Raw genomic sequence first — 18,299 nt, 5'->3', positions numbered from 1 at the left:
TCCTTCAGAGTGCACAGCTAAGAACCCATAGAGAAGTACTGCCCAAGTGTTAGATATAAAAATAAATGCTTTCCGTAATGAAATTCAGAGACACTAATTGCCTTGTCAACCACAGATGGCTAAAGTGAGCCAGCTTGTAGGTCAAGAGCGACCCCAGGTACGGTGCGCTGACTCTGATCACTTCTCTCACAAGCTCCCTCTGCCCGGCTCTTTCTCAGTGGGTGCAGGCTGAGGCCTGTACCAACTCCACGCTCACGTGCAGGCCTGGAGCATCCTGCTCTGTTGCTGCTTGGAGTTTTGTCGGGGTCAGTGTCCTTCAGTGGGGAGAGAGGCAGCCTGGACCGGCTCCCGCAGGGCATCCAGCCCTCCTCCTGTGAGGCAGCTCTCTCTGCATCACCTCTGTCTTCAAGCATCGACTCTGCCCTCCCCGCTTCTCTGCCCATTGCGGACGGTCCGGGATGATGTCACTCACTTCTGTTGGCTCTGTTTGGCTTCTTCAGCCTGATCCTGGGCCAGCTGTGGAGGTCAGGATGATGTTCGCTGAGTTGTGTGGAGAGCACTGATATTGGAGCTGCACTTCTGGGGCATGTTAGTTACTCCTAAGAAACAAGATATTCTATGGTCCGAAGTTCAGGAGTCCCCAAGACAGTCCTTACTCCTGCACCAGCTACAATTTTGGGCTCCCCCAAACCACCCTCACTTCTGATACCAACTACAAGTTTGGGGTCCTCAAGTTCAGTAACTCAGTAGAAGGACTCAGGACTCAGAAAAACCATTGTATTTGTGGCTAAGGTTTATTAGAACCGAAGGACACAGATTCTCGTCCACCAAGGGTGGGATTCCTGGGGCCACCAGTCACGAGCTTCCTGTTGTCCTCTCGCAGTGCTGTGGTGCAGACAGCAACAACATGATGACACGCACAGAGTACTGGCAGCCAGGGCCACTCACCCCAGCTTTGGCATCCAGAGTTTTTGTGTGGGGGCTCAGTTACGTAGGATTGGCCGGCCCCTGGAGATGAAGTATGGCTGACCTTACTGACCTCCAGAAGTCGAGCTGATACTCCATGGCCCAAGGTCCCTATGCTGAATCACATTGTTAGTGCAGACTAGCATGGCCCGAAGCCTCCAGGTGTACGAAGACTCATCTCAAGCAGGACATTCCAAGGGCTTAGACATTGCCTTCTGGGAGCGTTGAACCACAGCTGAAGCTCTTTTTTTTTTAAATTTTTTTAAAGATTTTTTTTATTTATTTATTTGAAAGATAGAGTTACAGAGAGAGGTAGAGACAGAGAGAGAGCTCTTCCATCCGCTGGTTCATTCCCCAGTTGGCCACAACAGCCGGAGCTGTGCTGATCTGAAGCCAGGAGCCAGGTGCTTCTTCCAGGTCTCCCACGCAGGTGCAGGGGCCCAAGGACTTGGGCCATCTGCTGAAGTTCTTGGGGCAAGGTTGGCAAACCCTCTGAGGATACAGAGCAGACCATGGGATGGCCATGTTTCGCAGGCCCCACTGGCTTCCATCACCTGCAGGAAAACGCTATGCTCTGCCCTGTCTACAGGGTCCAGCATGATCTGGCCTTTCTTTCTCCCTCCTGATCTCTGTGTTGTAAACACACAGGTGTTCTTTTGTGTTTTTGAGGACACCAAGCTTTCCTGGCCTTTGCACCTGGTGTTCCTGCTGCTTGAAATACTTCTCTCCCAGATCTGCGCTTAATTGGATTCTTTGTGTCATGCAAATCCCAGCTTAATAAATGTCATTTCCTCCAGAGGTCCCTTTCCTGTCTACCCAAATTAACCGAGTCCCCAAGTCGGCCCCTCCCATGTCACCTTGTCATGTGTTTATCACAGCAGTGAGCCCTGCCTGCTGCTTGCCGGCTCATTTATCTCTTAATTTCACTGTGAGCGGTCTCCCTCCAAGCAGGGGCCGTCACAGTGAGATTCCTGATGTTCTGTCTCCAGCACCTAGAACATCATGGGCCTAGAATCACTGCTCAGCAATCCACTAAATGGATAAATGACCAACAGGATGAACAAATCAGTTTTGCAAATGCTGGGTTAATGAAAGTGAAGTAGAATTCCTCATGGCAAGGCTGTCCGTGAACCCCTGAGTGTGTATCATGGACTTAGGTCTCTGCGAGCATATATTAGGGAATATTGATATCACATCTTGGTGTTTTTAAGGAACTACATTCACTTTCATATGAATTAACATTTTAAAATGTTTTACTGGGGCTGGTGTTATGGTACAGAGGGTTAAGCCACTGCCTACAATGCCAGCATCCCATATCAGTGCCAGATTGAGTCCGGGCTGCTCCATTGCCAATCCAGCTCCCTGCTAATGTGTCCAGGAAAGCAGTGAAGGATGGTTCAAGTACTTGGGTCCTTGCTACCCTCGTGGGAGACCTGGGTGAAGTTCCAGGATCCTGGTTTCAGCCTGGCCCAAACCCAGCCATTGTGACCATTTGAGGAATGAACCAGCAGATGGAAAATCTTTCTCTGTCTCTGAACTCTGCCTTTCAAATAAATTAAATAACTCTTTCTTTAAAAATTTTATTTTTTTGGAAGGCAGAGAAACAGAGACAGAGATCTCCCATCTGATAGTTCACTCCCCAGATAGCTGCAACAGCTGCTTCTGAACCTGCAACCAGGAGCCCAGAACTCAATCCAGGTCGCCTACGTGGGTGGCCCTGCCTTAGTGCTGCGCTGAGTGCTTGACCGTCACCTGCTGCTTCCCAGGGTATGCATTAGCAGGAAGCTGCAGTAGGAACCTGAGCTGGGATTCGAACCCAGGCACCCTGATAGGGGTGTGGGCGTCCCAAGGGCTGTCTTAATCATTGTACCAAATGTCCATCCCATAACTGATGTCTTTGAAAACAGTGAACCAAATGGATGGCAGACATTTCTTGAATTTTCTTTGCTTGTACCTGCTCCATCCCTTAAGGCCCTGCTCTCTGCTGACTAATCTGATGGATTAATTTGCACTTAGGTATCCATGTGTAATAGTGCCCTAGTATGTTTTCTTCCTTTTTTTTTTTTTTACTTATTATGTTGAATCCCTGTTGTACGGAAGCAGTGACAGGGCTGGGCTGGTGAACAGAAGCTTTGATATCCCTCGAGTGCCCGTTTATCCCTCACACACATAGTTCTCCATGTTGACTGGATTCTATAGGACAGAATTGGAGAGTAATAAACACTTTTTGCCTGGTAACAATATGTTCGAAGTAGCTTTAAAAAATTCTCTCTATTGACTGGAAAAATCTATGCTATAGAAAAGTGTATTATTGGGCTGGCACCTTGGCTCACTAGGCTAATCCTCCGCCTTGTGGCGCTGGCACTCCAGGTTCTAGTCCCGGTTGGGGTGCCAGTTCTGTCCCGGTTGCTCCTCTTCCAGTCCAGCTCTCTGCTGTGGTCCAGGAAGGCAGTGGAGGATGGCCCAAGTGCTTGGGCCATGCACCCCATGGGAGACCAGGAGAAGCACCTGGCTCCTGGCTTCGGATCGTCGCAGCGCACCGGCCGTAGCAGCCATTTGGGGAGTGAACCAACGGAAGGAAGACCTTTCTCTCTGTCTCTCTCTCTCTCACTGTCTAACACTATTTGAAACTTTAGAATTGATGAAGACTGCTCATCTGTCTTCAGGAATGAAAGGCCCTGGATTCTTTCTTTCCAAGGACAGAAGGGCAGTGGTTGGTTGTGGCCACAGACAACCCACTGGGCACATTCTTATTCCAGATGCTCTCGTCTTCCTGTCTCACCCTCCTTCAGCGGGAGAATTGTGTGCCAGACGCTGGGGATGAAAAGTTGGAGCCGCTCTAGGTGGCGTTGTCTGTTCTCAAGGCATAGGTTCTGGTTAGAGCTGGTCTGTGTTAGCTTTGACCTCCTCCACCTTGAACTCTAACTCCTCACCCCCAGGTGCGGTGTGGCTCCTGGTCTTTGAGCAGAACACAGAATTCCTGAGACGTGGGAAGCTGTGAATTCTCCTTGAGCCCTGAGTCAGGTGCTCCACAGGAGCCGCCAGCTCCTCCTTGCGGAAGCGTGGAGCTCTACTTAGGAGCTGCAGATGTGATGCTGAGAAGTCACCCCAGAACAAGGCTCGGGCGCTGCTGCTGGCCGGCCAATGTCTGCTGTCCACAGCGTCCACACAGGCATTCTGGCCGTGCACTTTCCTCGCCACGCTCCACCTTCTGAGTATTCCCGCTAATACCTGAGCAAGTTTCAAGTCAATCACCAGAATAGTTGTTTAGACAAATAAATTACTGCCCAGGATCTACTTACAGCTAAGACTTTACAGACACATGCCTTGAGAAATGTGTTATTTGTTGTGAATAATTTCTGCATTGCGCCATTGAAAAAAATTGTCATTCGTATTTTCCATTGAATAGAAGGCAATGGTGACGAGTGAAGAATTGTCAGGGATCCTGTGACTCCAGTAATGACGACCCTGGGGTTGATTTGGGCGAATTCAGCGACTCTAGCAGAGAAACTCTTGGTTGGACATGAGGAGTCGTAAGAGCCCTTTCCACAGACAGAAACACAAAACCAAGAGGTCACATTGAAGCCAGATGCAGGTCTGCAGCCAGGACGCTGCGTGGGAGACTCGGCAGAGGGCAGGCCTGGTGATGGGTTTCCCCCTGGGAAGACTGAGCTGCGGGGCTGTGCTGAGAGCCCGTTACCCAGCCTCCCAGGGGCGGTGAGTTCCTGGCATTCTAAAGCAGGGTCTCAGATGACTCCGCTCTGCAGGAGCTCAGGGTGGTGGCAAAGGCCGAGACACAGGCAGACCTGGACCCCCAAGGATTTGACTGCGGAGGCCTCGCACAAGGCAGGGAATGGCCACCGCGCCTCCACTCCCCAGCTGCCAGGCCCGCCTCTGGGAGGGAGGCCCTTTTGTGCCTGTCTTTCCCAGCATTTTATCCTGTTTTCTGAAGTCTGCTCTTGCTGATCTCTGCCACTCCCAGTAGACCCAGTTCCACCTCCTCCCCGTGGCTTCTGGAATGTCCACTTCTTAAGGCTGCTACAGTCGGCAGCCGGTGGGGCCCCGCGTCCACCAGCTGCTGCTCCTTCCCTCCTTCCCACCCACTCCAGGGTTCCCAGCCTCGGAGCTGAGGGTTCCTTGAGCCACTGGAAGGCTGCTAATACTACAGTATTCGTGCTCTGCTAGCCAGACTGTGGGTCCAGGGGGCTTTGGAGCATGGGTGACAAACCTACTGTATTTTACAGCCTTGAAAAGTTTCTCACTGACAAAACACTATTCTTGCATTTTGTTTTTAAAAAACCAAGAAACAGCACATTTGGAACCTATCGGCAGGCCATCGGTAGATCATGCTTAGAAGCGTATCGCATATCCAACCACAGACACCAGAGATGTGCCCACCAGAAATGGAGAGAGATGCTCCGTGGCCAGTGTGACTTCAGGGAGGTGGGATTGGCTGGGAGGGGCCAGGGAATCAGGGTCCCACTTGGCAGCAAGGAGTAAGCAGCCTGTCCAGACAGTTAGGAGCAGATCATTATTTTTTGTTCATTTTCTTCAACTGCTTGAGAGTTTGCTGGGTGGGCTCCTGTTGCCCCAGTGGCCCTCTGCTGACCCCTAGCCTTGCTCTTGTCCTCCTGGACACAGGCACTCTGCTGTGACACCATTCCCAGGAGGCGGCTGTTTGTTCTGAGCCTTTCTGACACTGGCAGCAGTATGTGCTGTTCTTCTTGACTGTCTTTCAAAAACCAGAGAAGGCAGCTGGGAAATGCTAATAGCAAAGCACAACCACAGGCCGGCCCCCGTGGTGGAGGTGGCCTGACTGGGTGGCTGCACCGTGTGCTGTGTACCCTGTACAAACACACCAAGGACTGGACCATGCAGAGCGCCCAGGTCACTCCCCGCCTCTCACCTTTCTTCACTTGTTTCCAAAGCTGCTCATAAGGTCCACCGTGCAGTGTGACGTGTGGCTGGCAGGAAAGCCTGCGTTGGAGCTTGGATCCCCGCCCTCTGAGCCCCTCCCCCGACTCCTGGGCAGCAGGCTCTGCTGTTGGTCCTTGGTAGGTGAGCCGTGAGCCCAGTGACAGATAAGATACCGTCTATCAGATTGCCACATAGCTTGCGACCAGGCCTGAAAGGAAGCTGTGAAGTGTTTTCAATCCCTAAACTCTCGTCTGTCTTTCCCGATGTCGCAGATTGCCGTATCCCTCAAATCGAAGATGCTGAGATTCATAACAAAACATACCGCCACGGAGATAAGTTAATCATCACTTGTCACGAAGGATTCAAGATCCGCTACCCCGACCTGTACAACATGGTTTCATTATGTCGCGATGACGGCACCTGGGATAACCTCCCCATCTGTCAAGGTACGGGGCGGAAGCCATGGTCTCGCCGATCTCCTCTTGGGACAGGCTGGGGGGAACAGGGCCGTGTGTCCTGTGTTGACCTGGCTCTGCCTTCCCTGTGATGACCAAAGCCCTGTTCTTGGCGTCCTCACTCCCTGTCACCCCCTGTCACCCCCTGTCACCTGCTCAGGGCACACACCCAGTTTGAAGGCGTAAGTGGGAAAGACCTCACTCTTCGGCATATTTGGATGTGCCCTTTTAAAAAAATCAAAAACACTTGAAGAATTAGGAGACTGGAACCGGGCTCTGAGTGTAGGGAGGAGCTGTTATAGTCCTATAGTTAATGAAATAACGGGACACTTATGCTTATGTCAGTACTGGTGAGAATGTAGTTAAAGCCAATCGGACAGAGGCGATTTTCTGTTAATAATGTTACCCTTTTTTATAATGCATGAAGAGCAGGGAAATAATCAAATTTCATCCAAGCCACACGGTGAATATTTATCCCCTTGCATGTTTTAAATTTGCCTGGGCCAACATAGAAGGCTCTGTTTGTGAAAATAAGCCCTGGAGTTCACATTAATTCTGGTTTTATTTTTTTGACACGTGACTTGGACCCAAGTACCAGGACACCAATGCATAATTCATAACTTGAGGGAGAAGGAGAGCGATTTTCTTTGCTCCTGAAGCTCTGGCAAGTTAAAGTTGAGATGAACGTGAACTCTGTGCGTGGGAATCACAGCTGGCAGACTCTAATACTGCTCTGTGGGCCTCGTCATCGGAAACAAACCGTTTCCTTCTACGCCAGCCGAAGGAACAAAAGGCTTCAGAGCAGGACCGAGGCAGCCCGGCCACCCTCTGCCTGCCTTGCGCTCTAGATACTGCCCGGGCGCCTTAGCACGTCCTGGGTTACTTTTTAAAGGAGACACACGGTTTGTTTACATTTCTGGAGATTGTCTACGAAAGCACCAGCTGGCTCTTGGGTTGGATAGCTCATTCCCATTTGGTGACCGCTGATCCGGTCCAGTCTCCCAGCACCACGAGAGCAGTGGCCCAGAAAAGCACTTCTGCCTTGGCGTGCCGCAGCCGCGTTGTGGCATCCCTCCCTCTCCAGTTCCCTGTGTGCCGCTTCAGTGCCACGGGCTTCTTTAGCTGTCTTCTTTCCCCCAAGGTGCGTGTCTCGGAGCCTCACCCTGAGAAACTCAGACACGGGCTTTCCGTGGCTGTGTCTGGGCACTCTTGCACCCCATGCCCCCAGCCTCATCCAAATGCCAGCCAAGCCGTGGTGTTTCAAGACCTACAACGTTGACAACAGCAGCAGCCAAAGAAAGGCTGTCCAGTCAGTCTTTAAAGTTGTGCATCTTCAAACCCCAGCCTCATTTTTATTCCTGCTCAGCATCCGGTGTCCCCCAGGAGGGTCCCTGGCCCTGCACAGCACAGCCAGCCTGACACCTCTTTGATCCCCTGGTGGAACGTAATTGGCCCTATGAGTGACATTTCACTCCATAACTTTCATTTACACCTGTAGATCCAGGGGCTGGCAGCCTTCTCTCTAGTGTCTACAAGTGCAAATGGAAAGCTCATCGAAGTATTGAGTTGAAACCAGTTTTCTACTGTTATATTTAGGACAGGCTGTCTCCAACCACAAGTGAGCTTATCTTTCATTCTCCGCCGGTGCACACTGCGCACGTCTCCTTTGGGGCTGGGGGGAAGGGGTTACTCCAAGGGGTTTTTTGCTTGTTTGTAGCTTTGTTTGGGAGAGCAATGTCCAGCCCCTCTTGCTCTCTGAAACCAGAGAGACTGGTTTATCCACTTGTAGTTTGGCACTGCAGCTCCTCCTTTGCAAAAGGGGCCCTAGTCAGTGCTGCCGACTCCTGCGAGCCACGCTTTGGGGCTCCCATGCTTGTCTCTCCTCCCAATGATGGATTCTGCTTGCTCCCCTCCCCCACAACACACTTCACGTGGGCCATGAACATGGTCCGTTTTCAGCTCATAAAAAAAGAAAAAAGAATCATCTAAGGCCACGGAAACGTCTCAGGAAATGGCCAAGCTCTGTGCCTTCGCAGGTGCGGTCCATGGTGGACGTGGTGTGGTTGGGTGTGCCGAACCTCCTGGTCTCACCATGAGCTCTGCTGGTCCATGCCCATGCTCCCCATTTCTCACCACTGCTCTGGTCCTCTTGGTGTCATTTGCAAATAGGAAAGCCAGTCCGTGCGTGGTAAGCAGAGTAGGTAGTAGATCAAGGAGGTGGCGTCAGACCCAGCTGCTGCCGTCCTCGGAAGCAAGGCCGGGTTTGCTAGGGGCAGTGCTAAAGAGCCCCGTCGCTGTGTTTGTTTGGCTGTCGGATGCACACAGGTGACCGATTGAAGCCTGTCCTTTTGCTTTCCCCTGCCCCAGGCTGCCTGAGACCTCTGGCCTCTCCTAATGGCTACGTGAACATCTCCGAGTTCCAGACTTCCTTCCCAGTGGGGACTGTGATCGCCTATCGATGCTTCCCCGGATTTAAGCTCGAGGGGTCCGAGTATCTCGAGTGCTCCCACAACCTCATCTGGTCGTCCAGCCCCCCCCAGTGCCTTGCTCTGGAAGGTAACACATCTTACACTTTTGGAAGTTGTATTTTGGATGGTGACAGTGGCTGTTTCAGCAGACAGTGAAGAGCTGTGCCGTGTGGTGAGCAGCCACTTTTGTGCCCTGAGTACGCTTTTCTCAGCCACTTCCAGAGCAGGGGTCGTCTGCCATGAAGCCGTGCTTAGAACTAGAAGTAAAACTTGCTTTCCCCATCTTAGGCTTAAAGGCCAGCAAAGTGGATATAAAAAGTTGTGGGTATCAAAGATTAAGCTGCAAAATGTCGCAAGGTTCATTAGACTATCTCCAAATACTAGTTTTGTTTGTACCGAATGAGAACAGATTGTGTTACGGCATTATTAACCTCACCCTCTCTTTCCTTGTTGTGTCCATGTTTCTTGCATATTTCCATGCATTTTATAGCTTAGCTGTCTTGCTGCAAACACACCATTGAAAGTCTGTAACCAAGAGTTCTTTCTTCCCTTGTTTTATTAAATCTATCTGATGGTAGTGTGTGGTTCATTAAAGACCACTGATCGGTAGTAAGGGGCACAGGGCAACCATTACCGTCAAGAAGGCAGTACTTTGGGCTACAGTCAGTACTATCTTTTGCTAGGCTATTCGGACTTACTGATTCACCCCTTGCTTTAACTCACAGCTTGAGGTTATGCCCAGAGAGAACAAACACTGACTTGCTTCTTGGCATCTGAATGCAGTGGCTGGTGGTGATGGTGGGGTAGCTATGGACACAGAAATTTAGGAGGAAAAAAAAAAAAAAAAAGGAAAGGAGAACTCCACCTAAGAGCCCCTCCAAAGCCTATTTGCAGCTTTGCTTGCAAAACGAAAACACAAACAAGACTGTGAAGCAAACGAGTTCTGACAAGTCTGCAGTGTCTGCAGCTTGCACCTCTGCTGGAGGATGTCAGGGGAAGGTGTGTTGGGGAGGGCGACTGTTGCTCCTAGGAATCAGAGGAGACATTATTTAAGGAAAACATGGGCTTGGAGCAGGGTTGCCTAGAGCCACGCAGCCTCCTTGGAGAAGAGTGGAGAGTGGGCTGGAAGGGAGTGAGCCTGCCAGGCCTGGGCTGTTCTTTTTGCTATACCCCCGGGTAAGTCATTGGAGCCTCTACTCTTCACCTTCCACCTGTCCCAAATCCCCTAGGTGATTGGAGCCCAGAGTAGATAAGTCAGATGAACTGCAGGGCTCTCAGTTAAATTTGCATTTCCTATAAACAACAAGTAATTCTTTAATACGAGTCTGTCCTAAATACCATGAAGAAATTTCCTGTGATTAAAAACACACTTTAGCCGGCGCCGCGGCTCACTAGGCTAATCCTCCGCCTTGAGGCGCCAGCACACCGGGTTCTAGTCCCGGTCAGGGTTCAGGATTCTGTCCCGTTGCCCCTCTTCCAGGCCAGCTCTCTGCTGTGGCCCAGGGAGTGCAGTGGAGGATGGCCCAAGTGCTTGGGCCCTGCACCCCATGGGAGACCAGGAGAAGCACCTGGCTCCTGCCTTCGGATCAGCGCGGTGCGCTGGCTGCAGCGCGCCAGCCGTGGCGGCCATTGGAGGGTGAACCAACAGCAAAGGAAGACCTTTCTCTCTGTCTCTCTCACTGTCCACTCTGCCTGTCAAAAAAACAAAAAACACACTTTTTCTGAAACTCATACAACTGAGGGTCCTGTGTTCTTATATTCTCAGCGCACCAGCTCATCCCCCATTTCCAGTGGGCGCAGCTTTTGTGCTTTGTGGCACCCCAGTGGCCCGAGGCAAGCATGGGCCACCTGTGTGGGCCTTTTTCCTGGTTCCTGGAGGTTTCTTCTTGCGATTCCCAGAAATAGAGAGTAGTTTAAAGATAGCATTGTTCTGATTTTATCCATTGGAGGTGGCTGTTTTAACATCTTTCCAGATTTGTGTCAATGTGTTTGGGGCAGCCAGACCCTAATAAGCTTGACATTGCAACTACTGTTCCTGTGGATCCTGAAGAATGTGGTGTGGAGAGGCAGAGCTCACACAGACATTGAGCGGGAACCATCCGGGGTTATAGACAGGGAGTGGCTTCCGGTTGGTCTCTTGATTTAACCACATGTCCACTTTCCGGTGCCAGCCAAAGCAGTGGCCGAGGAAAGGGCTGAAGGCCCAGGCTGCTCCAGGAAAGCCACTCCACGCCGTGTCCCCTCAGTGTTTACACCTTCATCTTCTGCATGCATCCCTTTGAATTATGGGACGGAATTTGTGAGCCTTTGCGTGCAGCCCTGGCTAACAGCACAGAGGCTGTAAATCTACACTGAGAGGGGCAGAGTGGACTGAAGCATTGCTTTGTCCAAGACTTGATGGAAACAGGGTTAAATCAAGCAATGAGCAAAAATGGGAGGTAAGGATTCATAAAAATTTCTCCATGGGCAGGCGTTTGGTGCAGCCACTAAAATGCCACCCAGGACTCCTGTATGCTGAGTCAGAGTGCCTGGGTTCTTGTCCCATCTCTGCACCTGATTCCAGCTCCCTGCTAAAGTGCACCCTGGAAGGTAGCAGGTGATGTCTCAAATGCTTGGATCCCTGCTAAGAGAATGAGACAAAGTGCTGAGAATCTAGCTTCAGCCTGGCCTGCTTCCAGCTGTTGTGGACATGTGGGGAATGAACTGGCAGATGGGAGAGCTCTGTCTGTCTGTCTTCCTTTCAAATACAAAAATAAACACAATTATTTTAAAAAGAGAAAAAAGTTAAAAAAAAATAAGTTATCCAGTGTTGGCATTTAATTCTTAGCTTTAATTGCATATCTCTTTTTAAGGCAGTGCCTTATTTTTGCAATATTGTTGTAAGGTGTTCCACATAGATTAACTGTCTCAATGGGATCTGTCCATTAAAATGATTTTTTGTTTGATAGGCAGAAAGAGAGAAAGATCAGATAGAAGAACTAGCTAGCTACCTACCGCTCTCCCGTCTGCTGGATCACTCCCACGTGCCGGCAGCAGCCTTGGGCTGGGCTAGGGGCTGAAGGTGGGAGCCAGAGGTCCCATCACCTGAGCTGTCACTGCTGCCTCGGTGGCCTGCATCAGCAGGAGCCTGGAGTCAGGAACCAGAGCCAGGTGTCAACCCCGAGCACTTCCATCTTTAACTGCTAAGTCAAATGCATAATATCTACACCCCCTCACCACCATTTTCTAGAAAAAAATTTGATTTTTTCTAGATGACATAGTTGTACATGATGCTATCCAGGTCTTCTAAATACACTATGGTGCTCTGACCCCTACAATGAGAGGGTGTGGACTGTAGGCTGCAGCAGTTTTTTTCAATGAGTTCTTTTTTAATCCCTTCCCTCTCTCAGTATGAATCCATCAGCTTTCCCTGTACCTGTCATTCTCGGGCGATTTATCAGTCCAACTCTCCCCTCACCTCAAGTCTTTTTCAAGCCAACTATGAGCCGAGAGATGGAACCACCAGCGGCTCATGGAGGCAGTGCAGTGGTATGATTTACGGTGTTGGCTGGCATTGGAGTGACTGACTTGCGTTCATATCTTGGGTCTCCTACTTGATCACTGTCAGCCAGAGCAAGTCACTTAGCCTCCATTTTCTCATCTGTAAAATGGGAGTAATGACCATATTTAAATCTTTTTTTTAAAGATTTTATTTATTTATTTGAGAGGTAGAGTTATAGACAGTGAGAGGGAGAGACAGAGGAAAAGGTCTTCCTTCCATTGGTTCACCCCTCAAAATGGCCACAATGGCTGGAGCTGCGCTGATCCAAAGCCAGGAGCCAGGTGCTTCTTCCCGGTCTCCCACGGGGGTGCAGGGGCCCAAGCATTTGGGCCATCTTCCACTGCTTTCCCAGGCCACAGCAGAGAGCTGGATTGGAAGAGAAGCAGCCAGGACTAGAACCGGCACCCATATGGGATGCTGGCACTACAAGTGGAGAATTAACCTACTGCACCATGGCACCGGACCCTGTATTTAATCTTGTGAGACCATGAGGATTCAGCAGGATTACAAATCCAGTGATAATTAGTGAAGTGTTCAGCACGTACTAAGTGGCCCTTCAAATCCCCATTGCCACTGATGCCCTCAGTGTTGTGTATAAAGCCACAGTAAATGAGACCTGGTGTGATTGCCTGGGAATGAGAGGTCCCGGCTCTTATGCAAGTCTGTGGTAACTGTTTTGGTTGTTCAGGTGCTGTTTTGCTTTCTTGCATATTCTTAGCTGCGTTCATTTAAGAGTGACTCTTGGGTAATGGGAGGGAATACGGAGCAGTAATAAGAGTCACCACAGATTTGCAGAGCTGACCGTGTTTGTGTTAGGCTCTTGACCAAAGTGCAACTCATTTAATCCTTGTAATGCCCCTCTGAGGCAGACACTGTATTAACCCCGTTTTGCTGGTGAGGAAGCCTAAGCTTACACAGGAAGTTTCAGTGACTTGCCGGAGTCACATGGCTGGGAGGGGGTGAGGCGGGGACCCGAGCAGGGGTCTTGTCGCTCCAGAGCTCTCGATGCTAGTCACCAAGGTACCTTGTCTCATTAACTCATTCTAATCATTCTGCAGCCCAACAGGGAAGACAATTTGATATTTTTATAGCCATGAGTCAAAAAATAGTCAAATTGCCTAGGAAAGAATTTGTCATTCCAATTTAGTTGTCCTCCCCAAGAAATGTCAAGTGAGGGGACTGTGAGTGCAGAGGGAGGCCCTGTGCCCCCTAGGTGGCCGTGAGCTCTGACGGCTGCACGTGGTCCCGCCCCTTGGTCCTCGCGTACCTGTGGAGACTCCCTGCAGCCAGCGGGTGAAGCGGAGAGGCTGGTCTCGTCCAGATGAGGCTCCTGACACCTTGGAGGATGGCGACCGTCCCGCTCTTGCTGCATGAGAGCCCTCTGTGCCACATGGAGCATGCTTTGTGAGAGCTGAGGGTTGAGTGACAGCTGTCAGAATCACGGGCAAACAGTCCCGTTCGTGATGCCAGGCTCATGAGGAGCTGAGTAGTTTGGAAGGAAAGCCTTTGTCACCTTCGCTGGAGGCGACCAGGGTTCCAAGTCCCTGTGTGAAGGTGCAGATCAGCTGTGCATTGCACTTGTCTTACTGGGGAAAGGCCTGAAGCACGTGTGTGCCCTCATAGCCCCGTGTGGACAAAGCCCCTGAATAGCAGAGCCAGAAACAGTATGTTGATGACAGTGTTTTAAAGCAGATGGAGATGCAAGGGTATTTCAAAAAGCCCATGAAAAAACTGGAATTAAAGATAAGTTTCTTTTGTTGCAAAAATGTTGAATCCATAGTTTTTTCATAGCATGCATTGTATTAGGCAGTTTTTTGCCATTATAACTAAAGTACCCAAGAGAAGCTACTCGAAAGGAGGTTTATTCCAGCTCATGATCTTGGAGTTTCTCAGCCTGAGATCAGGTGGCCGCATTGGTCTGGCATTTGATGAGGGCCGTGGCTGGCGAAACTGGTATGGAGGGAGGGCCGCGTGGTGAGTCAGGAGGCAGAGAGACAGGGAGCTCACCCAGCCTGTGCCTGTGCAGTCTGCCCTTGTAGAGCCACCGGGATTCCACCCCCTCCAGCCCAGCAGCGTAATCCAGTCCAGTCACTGCCCACAGAATCGACGGTCACCCCCCACACCACCGCCCTCTTTAGTTCTTGTGACTTAGGATTTAAATGTGTGCATGTGTTGGGGAGCCAGATTGTTTCAAACCATAGCATGCATTCCCACAAACTTTTTGAAGACCTCTAGTATGCATGGATTTCAAACCTTTTTTTTTTTTGCACCAAAATAAATTTGTCTTTTAATTTCATTTTACACAAGCATTTCCATTTATTTATTTATTTGAAAGGAAGGGTGACAGAAAGAAAGGGAGAGACAGGGATTCCACTTGCTGATTTACTCCCTAAATGCCTGCAACATCTGAGGCTGGGCCAGGCTGAAGCCAGAAGCCAGGAATTCTATTCTGGTCTCCCACAAGGATGTCAGGGGTCCAAGTAATAGGGCTATTTTCACTGCCTTCCCAGGTGGATAAGGTAGATCAGAAGCTGAGCAGTCAGGATTTGTCCTGGCTCTCCATATCTGTGGTATGCCTGAGTTGCAGGCAGCAGCTTAACCAGATGCACCACAGTGCCCACTCCTCCACGAGCATTTTGAAGTTCTGCATATCTGAACCTGGAAGGCGCTCTGTGGGTCACTGTGTGTCTGCCTGTCTGCTGGAGTTCGAGTGCTCCTCCTCGCCTGGGTGTTTCTGTTCTCATGCCTGCTCTCTCTGAGGCTCTCCGCTCTGTCTCTGTCCTGCATGCGCAACCACACATTGAATCCTAGAAATCTTAACAAAACAAACCAAAAACACTTTGACAATGAATGTGAGCGATTTCTCATTTATAAGTTCTAAGAATGCAGTTATGTCACCAGCAGTGTTTACTGAATGCCTGCCAGGCCCAGAGCATTACGGAGTTGGACACTGATGGCTTGCAGAGAAAGAACAGGATGTAATTCCTTGCTCTGAAAAGTTCACAGTCTAGTGGGGAGAACACGCCGACAAGTTCCAGAGAGAAGAGCATCGTTGCAGATGGCGGCCTGGTACACACGCTGCTGCTTGTACCAAGGAACGTGTGGGTGTCTTTGCTTTTGAAAAGGGTGGGGGGGATGGTTCTAGTAGGTGATAATACAATTGTGAAATGAAAATTTTGGAGCTAGTATTGTGGCATAGTGGGTAGCACTGCCACTTGCAATGCCAGCATCCCATATGGGCACTGGTCCATGTTCTGGCTGCACCACTTCCAATCCAGCTCCCTGCTGATGGCCTGAGAAGGCAGCAGAGGATGGCCCAAATGTTTAGGTCCCTGCCACCCATGTGGGGGACCTGGATGAAGCTCCTGGCTCCTGGCTTCAGCCTGGCCCAGCCCTGCTTGTTGTGGCTATCTGGAGAGTGAGCCCACAAATGAAATCTCTCTCTCTCTGTCTCTCTGCCTCTCTCTGTAACTCTGACTTTCAAATAAATAACTAGATCTTTATAAAAAGTGAAAATTTCTACCGTGGGACATGCAGCAGTTTTGTTTATTTTCTCTGGACCAAACAGCGTGTTGTCTGTCTGCACTTGAGCTTTGGGAAGAGAGTGAACATCTCATGCTTACGGGAGGACTGTACTCTCCACTCAGAGTTCATCAGCCTGGGGGTGAGCCCTGGTGTGAGTGAGAGGACCCAGCCCCGGGGTTTGAAGGGTGGGAATGTGGCGTAAAAATAAGTGAAGTAGTCATGCGGCTGATGGCCTCAGGGATGCACACATCTGCATTCCCCACCCCCACCCCCGAGAGAGGGGGAGGGGCCACCTGCCCAGAATCCCCCAGACCGTGTGCAGTGGTTGCACAGAAGCTGGCTCTGAGCAGCTCTTTCCCTACAAAGCAGAAACCATCCCAAAGCCTTTAGCATCCGCAACATCCTCTTCACATTCAGGTGTTGAGAGGGCCTGCACATAGGGGTTCCTGGAGGCAGCTCTCTCACGTGACTGGCTCACAACAGCTGGGGTCACATAACTCTGCATCTCGGAGCCAGATACTGAGGTGGGAAGAAACACAACCTTGCTATTTGGAGTCCTTGGTTATAGCTTCATCCCCTTAAAGATTCCTGTTTTCGTTCTCACTGATAAACTAGATTACCGAGGTCGTCCAATCAGAAGGCCTCCTTTCCAGAGCTCCCTAGAAAATAAGAGATTGGGCCGGCGCCGTGGCTCACTTGGCTAATCCTCCGCCTGCGGCTCCAGTACCCTGGGTTCTAGTCCCGGTTGGGGCCCTGGGTACTAGTCACAGTTGCTTCTCTTCCAGTCCAGCTCTCTGCTGTGGCCCGGGAGGGCAGCGGAGGATGGCCCAGGTCCTTGGGTCCCTGCACCTGCATGGGAGACCAGGAGGAAGCACCTGGTTCCTGGCTTCGGATCGGCGCAGCGCTGGCCGTAGCGGCCATTTGGGGGGTGAACTAATGGAAGGAAGACCTTTCTCTCTGTCTCTCTCTCATTGTCTATACCTCTCTCTCTGTCTCTCTCTCTCACTGTCTAACTCTGCCTGTCAAAAATAAATAAATAAATAAATAAGAGATTGAATCTAGAAAGCACCAGCCAAACATTCCATGAGATTAGAGTTTGTAATGAAAGAAACCCAAGTCAGTGTTCGACGTTATTTTAAACCAAAACCTGCGAGACTCGTGAACTCCTCCCACCAGCACTCCTGCCTCTGTGCTGAGTATTTCGCAAGATCCTGGGCACACGGTGCTCAGGTGGGTCATGCGAGGTCTCTGCTCCTGTGGGGCAGAGGGGATTGTCCCCTACCCGAGGCCCCCTAGAAGGGGTTTTAATGAGAAGTCTCAGGGTTTGAGCAGACTGGGCTGGTCAGGTGAGGCGGTCACTTTTTGCTGTGTGGGGTTGGCCGCAGGGGAGGTTGCTGTGGTTGGTTGTGTTTTATTCCCAAATGCTGGAATCAGTCTCTCCAGGAGCTGCATGTGTGTAAGCTGCAGTGACGTAGGCAGTGGCTTCCCAGCGATGGCATTTTCACAGAAGGAACAGGCAAAGTGGACCCCACTAGGAGCTGAACATCTGAAACTTTTTGTTTGTAAATGCAACGAAGCCCTAACCTCGGTCCCCCGGCCCCTTGCCCTTCCTCTCGGAGCTCTCTGGAGCGCAGGTGGAGGGCTACGCTCACCGTGTCAGATTCCATCAGAGCGAGTGCAGCGGAGTGATCTCCTAGGAGCCTCCTGCGCTCACAGGTCCTTTTACAAGGAAAGGAGCAAAAGTGAGAAAGTGAGGAGCCCTGTTTGGCCAAACGTGAAATAACTTGAAAGGCTCCCATCTGAGATCAGAACTGCAAGCCAGCTCGGACGTGAGGGCTCCCAGCTCCAGAGCTGCATCTGCAGTGCCCTGTGTTCCGCAGTCCAGACACGTGCAGGTACAAGAGGCACCTGCTGTAAGAGGCACCTGCCGGGATTTCTCCCTCTAGGAATCTTGCCTTCACTTGGCATTGCCTCCGCACTTCAAAGGGAGTCTGATGTAGGGAACAGGAACAGCGCAGCTGAGACTTTGGGCCTCATCACAGGAGAGACCCTGCCTGCCTTAGGAGGCCCCCCGGGAGGCAGACTGCAGGGGACGACACAGGAGGTGCCCATGATAGCCCGCCTTGGGCAGCTTGCCCCCATTTGACAAATGGAAAATTCATAGTACAGAAAGGAGTCTGGGCCCTTGCCCAGGAAGCTGCTGTAAGGTACTGTCCACGATGAGGTCCAGTGTCACCAGGCCACTTATCCACTGCAGAGTTGGGGAGGCTCCCGGGGCAGCTGTGCCCTCCTCCTGGCTCCTCTCTGCCTCCCAGGGAGGAGGACGGGGCTCTCTCACCCTCATGCCCCAGACCCACAATATGCAAGCATTGGATGGGATCCCCCCCTAATTCACTGGCAGTTCTTCTGTGTTGCATTTTACGTGGG

General features: G+C 50.9%; 1 protein-coding gene across 4 annotated transcripts in view; it reads left to right on the top strand.

The window, feature by feature from the left end:
* Positions 1 to 18,299, top strand: part of SUSD4 (sushi domain containing 4) — a 130,096-nt gene that overhangs the window by 77,384 nt on the left and 34,413 nt on the right. For all 4 annotated transcript variants that reach the window (XM_051821376.3, XM_089312264.1, XM_089312263.1 and 1 more), the window contains exons 4-5: positions 6,156 to 6,329; positions 8,706 to 8,894. In XM_051821376.3, coding sequence (XP_051677336.3) covers positions 6,156 to 6,329; positions 8,706 to 8,894 — 363 coding nt within the window. The remainder of the gene's footprint in view (positions 1 to 6,155; positions 6,330 to 8,705; positions 8,895 to 18,299) is intronic.

Source organism: Oryctolagus cuniculus, chromosome 13, assembly GCF_051225735.1.
Source record: "Oryctolagus cuniculus isolate XC-2025 breed Fujian yellow rabbit chromosome 13, ASM5122573v1, whole genome shotgun sequence".
NCBI classification, from domain to species: Eukaryota; Metazoa; Chordata; class Mammalia; order Lagomorpha; family Leporidae; genus Oryctolagus; species Oryctolagus cuniculus.
This window is presented reverse-complemented; position numbering and strand designations above follow the sequence as displayed.